This window comes from Limulus polyphemus, unplaced genomic scaffold (assembly GCF_000517525.1).
Source record: "Limulus polyphemus unplaced genomic scaffold, Limulus_polyphemus-2.1.2 Scaffold3689, whole genome shotgun sequence".
Lineage (NCBI taxonomy): Eukaryota > Metazoa > Arthropoda > Merostomata > Xiphosura > Limulidae > Limulus > Limulus polyphemus.
Window position 1 is genome coordinate 38,819 of NW_013669299.1, and position 10,594 is coordinate 49,412.

Here is a 10,594-nt window from a genome sequence, read left to right on the forward strand (position 1 = left end):
CGTGCGTATCAACGTAACAGCGACCTCTACCACAATAACACCGTTTATCACTATAAAAAACACTTGTTTTAATACAGTCATGCGTTAACTCAAAAACAATTTTTAGTAGATTGATAAAATATTAATTAATATACTTTAAGTCTTAGACAATATATCATCAAATAAAGAACTGATACTAATAACCAGCAAATAAATATCCAAAGCACTTTTCTGTTATACAAGCATACCATGCTTTTGACCTCCATAGGTCCTCATCTTATTCTGATAAGGACCTAAGGAGGTCAAAACGTTGTACTTGTTTTGTGTTTTCAAATAAAAGTTTTTAATACCCATATCAGTCGTCTCTACTATATATATATATTTACTTCAAGTGGGTCCATCATTATCATAAGGCCCGGTGGTTAGTGCGCTCGACGTTTAGTATTCTATTAAAAATCTAGTTAGGAAACATGCTGCCCTCCCATCTTCAACAGATAATTGTTTCTTACTATCTGATGAAGACAGTGACCAAACAAATGGACTGTTTCCTCGTTGACCCCCCCCCCCCCAAATAGCGCAAAAAGATGTGAGCATTGATGTAATACTACCAATGGCTTCTTGTACCACTCTACACAGCTTTTTCCATAACAATTATCTTTGCTATGTCACTGGCCATATTGCTTTTGAGATTAAATCAAAGTTAAAATGTGATGTTTAAACTAAAGCGCGAGCAAGCGTCACGTGACTTCCGCTGTCGTAACGTATGGAACAACTTATTGGAAAACAGCCCATTTCTTTGGTTGATATTCACAACTACCAAAAGAGTAATTATGTAGAAATCATCCGAATAATTGTAAATTTATATGAAAGGATACGTCTGCTGAATCATTAAAATCCCCACACCAAACAAATTATTTTCAAAAATACTTCTTCGAGAAGTAAAATAATCATATTGCTAGATTTTACTTTGGATGTGATGTGGCATTTATGATTATGATTATCTTCATCAGCTCGAATCGTCGTTCAAAATTTGCTAGAAAGATGCATCGACAACACCATTCAAGTAAACTCTATTTCATCTAAACCTTCTCTTAAGTAAGAATTTAGTTAGTTAGGATATAAGTATACATTTATTACAACCTTCGTTAAGTATCAGAAGTCTTTAATGAGTAACGAAGAAAACTTCATTGTAAGTTTAACGCAGTAACAAATATATGTTTCAATAAGGCTTTTTCATTATCAGGTGTTGTTTTTCAGGCCTGACGATGACAAAACCTTGTCGAAACACTGCACATTTATTACTGTGTTAAACTTGCAATGAGGTTTTATTCATTCAAGCTGTCTCTGAACTTTATTAATCTCAAAGTAATAACTCCCTTAAGTTTGAATAGAAATGACCAGTCACGTGGAAACACTAGTCGTTCTGAGTAAGTCTGATGTACCTAGAGCCCTCTATACGCACCAAGTTAATTAATTAAGTTTATTAGATTACCATCGAGTGCTGTTATGCTGAGGAACTATCCTGACGCCCTAAGGAAAATTTTTTTTATATGAACATGTTTGTTTTTTTACCCGTGACTCCAATTTTCATCTTAGTCAATAAATCAATCTAGCACAAGAAAGTATACGCATATTTTCTTCCATAAAGGTAATTTTATTACTAAAGTCCTGTCAATGGGAAAGCTATGAAAAATATTACATATACAATAATATAATTTGGGAAAACGGGTGTATGACCGTCGGGATTACACTTAGATGAGCCAGTCGTTTTATTAAAAATTTGTTTCTGAGGGTGTAAGTTTTGAAAATTGTTAATTAGAATTATGTAGCATCAAAATAATTTTTTAAAAGCAAATTTCTATAATATTGTTAAGGTTGTTTCATGCTAATACAATTTTCTCTTTTTTATATTTTAAAGAAAATACATTTGCAATAATATTTTGATCAAGTTTTTTTACTTGAGTTTCGAACAGATTTATTGTGTAATTTAGTTTACAAATTAAACAACAATGGTGAATTCTGTTAAAAATTGTGAAAAGTTAGTTACTAATTTAAACCTTTGATTTTGTCCCTTTGATGTTAGGTACAAAGCTACAAAGTGGGCTATCAGTGCTACGCCCAACACGAGTATAGAAACCCGTTTTTAGTAGTGCGAACTCTCCGACTTACCGCCAAGTCACTAAAAAAGGGGGCTCAAACTTTTGAAAGGGGGGGGGGGTAAAGTCTTTCTCCTGTTAACAAATGAGTAAACAGGATCGTCTAAATAAAATCTTTGAAGGCGGGATGAATACTCACAATATTAACGTTTCCAGAAGAACATACCTTAATGGCCAAATATTCGATTTTGTGTGGTCAGATAAGAAATTGAATAAATTTCGACTCGTTCTTCTAGTATAAACTGATAATCTTTCTGGTCAAGCACTATCATATTCACGCCCTAGTGTTGGGTAAAAAGCCTCATCAGGACTAGATATAGCAAATATTATGACGTTGGCATATTATATTACAGATTACTTTCAGTTGTTCTTATCAATAATTGTTAAGCCAGTAAAATATATCTTGTGTGTACAGCGCCATCTTCATTTAATGATGAGACAGAACAAAATTTCATCTTTTGTGGTTAACAGATTGTCAGGATTTTAAAGCTGTCGTGAGTACTCATATCTAAGCACGAAGTACTAATGTATGTGTAAACTCATGAACGGCACAAATAAACCGGTATTTTTGGTTCCTCCATACGAAAGAAAACGTACTGAATTTTCCCTTTCTTATCAACACTTATAATTGTGTGCCACTTTTCTATTTCTGATCCAATGGCCTTGAAACTTGAAAGGTTTTTATATTGATCTAATAAACCCAGACACTATTTGTTTTTGTTTTTTTTAAATTAAGCACCATGTTTCGATTTCCCGAGGTCGTAGGAAAAACATTACAAACACATATTTTGGCTTATATTTCTCTATAATTTGACTAATTCACCACTGATGTCGCAAAAAAAAAGGTTAAAAGAGGAAATCCCAAAACAGATGCATGTCCTCACAATTAGGCTTTCGACAGGCAGCATTTCAGTTTTTCTTTCCGTTAACATGAGGAACAGTATCACCATCCATTCCCTAGCATTGGATCAAATCTGGATAACACTTCACACAAATATGCCTTGCAACAACCCTCACAGAATAAAGCAGACAGATCTATAAATTTCATTTAATTTTTTTTGTAAAATCCAAATTTAAAAATTAGTTGTTTTTCTGCCTGCTGTTTCTTTATATTTGGAATAACCCTAATTACACTGCCCCTTTTTTCTTTCTTGCAATTTTACGCTGGTCAAAGTCAAAACATTTTTCCGAATAACAATTTTTGTTAGACATTCGTATATATTTTAACCAATTTAGATGAAATTTTGCTCAATGATATCTTGTGATAGTCCTCACATATTAAACCAGATAGATTCGGGATTTATGCCTTTCTCGCAAGAGCACAGATTTTTTGTTGAATTTTCCACAAAGCTACTCTAGGGCTATCTGTCCCTAATGTAGAAGTGATAAACGAGGGGGATGGCAGCTAGTCAACACCACCCACTGCCAACTCTTGAGCTAGTCTTCACCAACAAATAGTGGGATTGATCATCATGTTATAACACCTTCATGGCTGAAAGTGTAAGCATATTTGGTGACAGGTTTCAATCCAGTGAGTCTGATACTGGCAGAAGCAGGGATTTTGGCCTATTATTGTTCTATTTAAAAAAATCCAAATGAACTTACAATAATCCCTGCAGAAGATTTATGCATTTTGTCCTGTTTCACATTAGTGAAAGTTATAAAAATCTCTGGAAATCTATTGTATTCTAAAGATCTTATCAAGTATAATGGATGAGGTGGATGCATATTGCATTTGTTTGTGAGTGTTGGTCTCTTTGGTTCTGTATGCACTTATGATTGTTTTCAAACATTTTGTTATATACTAGTAATATAAACTTGCATATTAACCCTTTCACATTGGAAAGCAACTACAATCGACGGAAGATAAATTGTCATTGACAGCGGAGATTGACTTTTCTCCATGAGCTTGAAACAACTGCCAGACGACAGGTGTGCTGACAACTGGCAACATAAGCACACATATCAGCTGACCATAATATTTTCTCTTGTGTTTTTACCATAATTTAGTTAAGTTATTGATGCCATAACATCAAGATATGTAATGTGTCTTGTATATCATACATAATACAGTGAAATATACTACTAACTTACATTGATTGAGGACTGATCGTGAGATCTAATTATGTGGTGAAAGGGTTAAGGCTATGACATAGATTACTTTCACTCATGTGAATTATTTTGGATATATTAATTGTTCACTCATTGTTCAAAGTGTGTACAAGTGCTCAGGAATTTTATGGAAAAGGTTGAAAGCATAGGAGAATACAAGTTTAAGATAAAACATAGGAACAAGTATACTCATTAAAATAACAGGCTAAGAAAGGATCAAATAAATACATAAACAGAACAGAAAACTACAAATGCAAACCAAAATAAAGAAATTTGAGAGAGAACATTGTGTCCAAAGAAGAAGAAAAAAAAACAAGTCAACAGATGTATAAAGAAAAGGAAATACAAGACAAAAGAAACCGAAGCAAAGAATAAATTAATATACAAGTTAAATCAAAAAGATAAAAACAGATGTAGAAACACTGAATAAAATCAACAAGAGAAGTTTTATATATTTTGTGTTTAAGGGTTGATTCATGACTTAATATAAACTTTAAGATAAACTCTTCAAATCTTTTGTATAACTTTTATTCAAAGAAAATGGCAAAATTCAGCAGATATCAATAATTCTAGTAAACCTGAACAACTGTTAATGCTATAGATTACTTCACATAATACAACAACCAACCACAACCTCATAACACTACCAAGTAAGAGCTTAAATCACTTTTCGACTTACAAAAATCGCCAGATATCATTGTCACAAAGCCTTACAAGAGACACATTCTTATGAACAAGCAGACTTACCTTTATAAAATTAATGTAATTTTGAAATCTCCTAAAAACTATCGTCTCAAACATGCAATCTTGGTAATTTTCCCAAGTCATTGGAATACACTGTTCGCAAGAGTTTTCATTTTGTCAGTTTCAGATATAATGTCTTTATGACCATCTTTCATGTTGATACACTATACTCCTCTTGAAATCTTGTTTCTCTTCTCAATTTGTTAAAGATTTAACACAAAAATCTGAAAAACTATTTTATGTTGTGACTAAAGAATCTTATAATATTTTAAACAGTGACTTTTATGAACAAACAGAGGGTCTGGGAATTTCCTTGTTCTTTCTCTCTCTAAAAATCTCTGTATCACATAATGAAACACAATGTCTTTATACTACTACAAATATGTAGATCATTGTTTTCTTATTTGTGATTCTCCTGAACAAGCATTGCAGTTCTTTAACTAACTTATAACAAATTAATCACACTTCCATCACACAAAATCCCGTGTGAAATGGACTTACAAATTAAGAAAAAGGACCTTGACTCAAATTTTAACCCTAAGTTCTTCACTCATAAATCTCTAATGATAACCTTCAAGACTCAGTGCTTCCTAAACAAACAAATCAGAAGAAAAAACAGTCACAGAAAGATTTGACTCCATCCTTACAAATCAACCAATTCAATGATAAGAGAGGAACTTACACAGAATGTTAAACTAAGGTAATTGTTGAATAATCTAATAACAGTCTAGATCCTAACCAAGTGATAAAAACACTATTTTCACTTGTGAATTACTGCAAGTTTTCTTTCCTTGAATTTTGGTTTTCATTTCATATTTTACCACAAAATTCATTGGCTTATATTCTCATTTTTAGCTGCCGCGTAGCAGCTCATAGCACTATCTCTTGATCGATTAGAGAACTAATTACAGTTATGGACTTAGGAGGTCAAACTCTTTTGATTGATGTATTTGACCAAGGTCTCATCGATAAATTTACTCTAATCCTGCCTAAAAGAATTTCAATCTGAGGTTAGGCTGGTAGAGATCCCGATGAGTAATAAAATTGAATACGTGCGCCCCATGCTTGGTATTTCTGGCACACAAAAATATAACTAATCAAAAATGAAAAAAAATGTCTTGTAGATTAATTCCCTCTAATCCTACCTAAATAATTTCAAGCTTTGTTCCTGATTATTCTAAGATTTAATTTACATTCTTATATCAAGGGTTTATAAACAATCAAATACCAGGAGAATACTTAGTGAAAATGCTAATACTATTTATTTCATCGAAAATAAAATTACATTCTTAGTCTGTTCTAAGATTTAGTTCTAGCTGTAAATCCTTGCTATATAACTATAACATATACCTGATAAGTTTAAAGGCCAGGTGACTAAATGACATCTTTATTCTCAAGTCTCACTAAACAGTGTTTTGAAATCGTCTAAGATTTAAAAAGCTTGTTCACATTCAAGAACAAAATATCCAGAATGTATTATTTAGTTGTCCGAATTCTGGGAGTTGGTATATGGGAAGAAAGTCCTAGAAACATATCACACATCTACTGTCACGTGCATAGCTAATGAGATTTGAACATAACATATCCAAATCTTTTAACACGGCTATAGTGAACAAGAACTACTTACAGAAAAAAACTCTACCCACCCTTAAACTTTGCCAAAAACTAAATTCAAAGGAATGTATGATCAATCTTTATCTGTATGGCTAAGTCTTAACTTGGTTTTGCCCAATAAACCTGAGAAAAGAACAGACAGTGAAAAATTAGAGAATGTGTGAAATATGTTCCTTTGTGTTTATAACTGGACTTTGCCCAAAGAACTTCAAAACAACAACAACAAAAGTTATTGCCCATTTTCCAGTTAAATACAATCTTCTACTTTAGCCTAAACAAACATAACTTATTAAACTTATCTGTATATATAAATGCCCCTTTAACACACTAATATAAACAACCATTACAGAATTTTCACACATAATACATCTGAAATACCTGTTCAGTGTTTACTGTAACTATCATCTGATAAGCAAACAAACCTACAGCATATTTGACAAACATTATTTTGACTGTTCCTTTACATTCATTTCTCTTCTGTAAAATGGCCCCAGAAGTTACTATGATAAATACATCTTAACAAAACAAAATACAATTACTTTAATAAAAATGTACTTTTTTTTCTTATTTGCAAATAAATAAAAATACATTTTTCAAATACAATTCACCGAGTTTAATCTCCCTGAAATTCCATGTTTGGGATATTAAATGCATGCAGAAAAATGAGATTTACTATAAGGTATTTTGTAAACAAATATAACATTAGATGCACAAAAAAAAAACATCGTTAAAATACAAAACTCCATATAGTACTAAAACAATGAAAATCAGTGGAAAACAAAAATCAAATTTTTATTTACCACATTCTGCTTCAAATTCTCATTTTTTTATTATCTTAAAACAAGCTGTTTTCTAATCCATATCACACCAAACAATATTACATCTTGAATTAGAAAAGAGCTCTAGTGTAAGTAATTTCCAACAGTTCGTTTATGGACTTACGGATGAAATCAATTTTTCTTATTTCATGTTTCATCGGATTAACCTGGCATCATCAGATAATTTTCATTTAAATCCCACGTTGATAATGATGCCAAGTTAAAACACTAAATTACATTTTATTTTTTGTTCACAATTATGTGGTGGATTATTTTCTAAACTATCGTGATAATTTTCACAGTAATAGATAAACTAGAAGATAAAAGACACAAAAATAAAACGTATTTCTAAGAATATTAAAAAAAAATTTACAACATTTAAAAGCAGCTTTTCTCTTATGTTACAAAAAGCAGGATTTTGCTAATTTGATTTTTCTTAGTTAAAATTTTGTTTTCAATAACAATTGCTGAGACAAAAATTAAATAGATTCTGGTTTTAAATTATTAACAAGTATTTTTATTATTATTATTATCATTTATTTCTGTGAAATATGCTTAACCTTTAGAAACTGCTAATTAAGTTCTTTATGTTTTTGTTTTGTTATCTTACTTGACCTGTATTTCTTCAGCAACATTAAGGCAACTTAATTACTAAAACTATTTATTTAATTGTAATTACCTATCTTCAAAAATAAATAAAAATGAAGCATATAATAAATTGAACACGTATAACATTAATCTTCATAGACACTGTTAATTTGGGGCACAGGTTAGATACATTAAAATTACTTAGGGCACACTTTAATTATATCTTACCGGAAAAAAACAACAGATAATTCAAATAGTTATATCATATATTTCTACAACATAGCTGAGGTTCAAAGTTCAGTTCTTCACTGTGTAGACACTCTTATTACCTACTGAGATATATAATTAATCCCACTATGACAGCTACCAGGACCAAAATGATGACAAGATAGCAAGCTTTACGACGAGCTGCAACCTAAAAGAAATTATGACAAATTAAATCAAAATATGTTCATACCCAGCTTACAACATCTATCATCAATAAACTATCTTAAGCCTAGTCTTTAACTCAACTAGCCACTGATAGACTGTTATTCTTTACAGATTTTGTGGGAGATAAAAATTTGGACTGGATTTAGTGATTAGTCTTTTGTTTTTTAAGGGAATGTGGGATTAAGGACATTCTTTAAGGGTCAGACTTCCCATAAAACTGCAACTGGTCAAGAGAAGATTCAGATGTAATAAGAAGTCAATTGTGGTTGGTTAAGTGAATATTCCAATGTAATAAGTCAACTGTGGTTGATTAAGAGAAGACTCCAATGTAATAAGTCAACTGTGGTTGATTGAGAGAAGACTCCAATGTAATAAGTCAACTGTAAGTTGGTTGATTGAGGGAAGACTCCAATGTAATAAGTCAACTGTAGTTGGTTGATTGAGGGAAGACTCCAATGTAATAAGTCAACTGTAGTTGGTTGATTGAGGGAAGACTCCAATGTAATAAGTCAACTGTAGTTGGTTGATTGAGGGAAGACCCCAATGTAATAAGTCAACTATGGTTGATTGAGGGAAGACTCCAATGTAATAAGTTAACTGTAGTTGGTTGAGGGAAGATTTCAATGAAATATTATATCAACTGTAGTTGGTTGAGGGAAGATTTCAATGAAATATTATATCAACTGTAGTTGGTTGAGGGAATACTTCAATGTAATAAGTCAACTGTAGTTGGTTGAGGGAAGATTTCAATGAAATATTATATCAACTGTGGTTGGTTGAGAGAAGATTCCAACATGGTTTAACAGATGGAGAGAGTTGAAACCAACTAAAATGGCCTAGCCATACAACATCCACTATTACATTATCTTATGGTTGATGAACAATTTAACACACTGGAATGAGTTGAAATTTAACAACAAAAAAATGACCTAGCCATATAACATTCACTATTACACTATCTTATGGTTGATGAACAATTTAACACACTGGAGTGAGTTAAAATAAAAAAAAAAGTCTTAGCCATACAACATCCCAGTACACTATCTTATGGTTGATGAACAATTTAACACACTGGAGTGAGTTAAAATAAAAAAAAGTCTTAGCCATATAACATTCACTATTACACTATCTTATGGTTGATGAACAATTTAACACACTGGAGTGACTTGAAATTTAAGAAAAAAATGTATTAGCCATATAACATTCACTATTTTTGTCCAAAAGTTAACGTGTAATGTGGTTGGTTGACGGAAGACTCCAATATAAGGTTAAGCTGTGATAATATAATATTATATGTATACAAATAAGCATTTTTAATATTTCTTATAGTTGTTATATTTGCCCCCTTCCTCCTCTTCGCCAGCCATGGTAAGACCAGTCACGGTTTTGCTGCAGCTGGCCAGATTTCCTCTTAAGAATGGCATTTTGCACACTCTACAACGTCGAAAACGTGTTACTTAACAATTATGAATTGATCATATTAATATACCTTCTCCTATCTATTTCCAATGTTCATCTGAAACTAAATATTTTCTAAATAAAATATATAACTACAAAATTTCTGCTTCACTTTTTTCTAGAATTTCCTTCTTGCATGATTCTTGACACTCCTAATAGTTAGCTTCAAGGATGACTACTCTGTCTGCGGTATCTATAATATTTGCAATCACGCAATGTTGGCTATAATTTGACACCATCGGCCATCACCGTGATTGGTGATCTGATGCTCGAAACTGAGCTAGGTGCTATGGGTTAAAGATATCTGCTGTGGGAGATAGCCTAGATGTTTGTGTAACATGGCCGAAATAGATCATGGAGTGATGAAAAGTAGCCAAGTAGTCACAGTCTGAAAGTGCAGGAACCCTATACATACACATATTATACATAACACCCCAAAAATAAATTAATAATAGCTATGGTACATGTGTTATGTCTGCCATATAAACATAAAATTCAATCCATGGCCTGCGCACAGCTCTATACGTATGCCTGTAGAAGATTATGAAGCTCCATATAAATCACAAGGTACATTCAAATGATTGGTTGCCAATGGTTATACAACTGCTGCTATTTGCTAAGTAGTAAAATAAACTTAAAAACTACCCTACATAATGATGCATTTAGTTTGCCTGTTTGTTTTGAATTTCACGC

General features: G+C 32.0%; 1 protein-coding gene across 2 annotated transcripts in view; it reads right to left on the minus strand.

Annotated features, from left to right (window-relative positions):
• Positions 1-4,759: 4,759 nt before the first annotated feature.
• Positions 4,760-10,594, minus strand: part of LOC106469859 (syntaxin-7-like) — a 33,693-nt gene continuing 27,858 nt past the window's right edge. For both annotated transcript variants that reach the window (XM_022398429.1, XM_013930372.2), the window contains exon 11: positions 4,760-8,426. In XM_022398429.1, the coding sequence (XP_022254137.1) occupies positions 8,337-8,426 (90 nt within the window). In that variant the 3' untranslated portion in view covers positions 4,760-8,336. The remainder of the gene's footprint in view (positions 8,427-10,594) is intronic.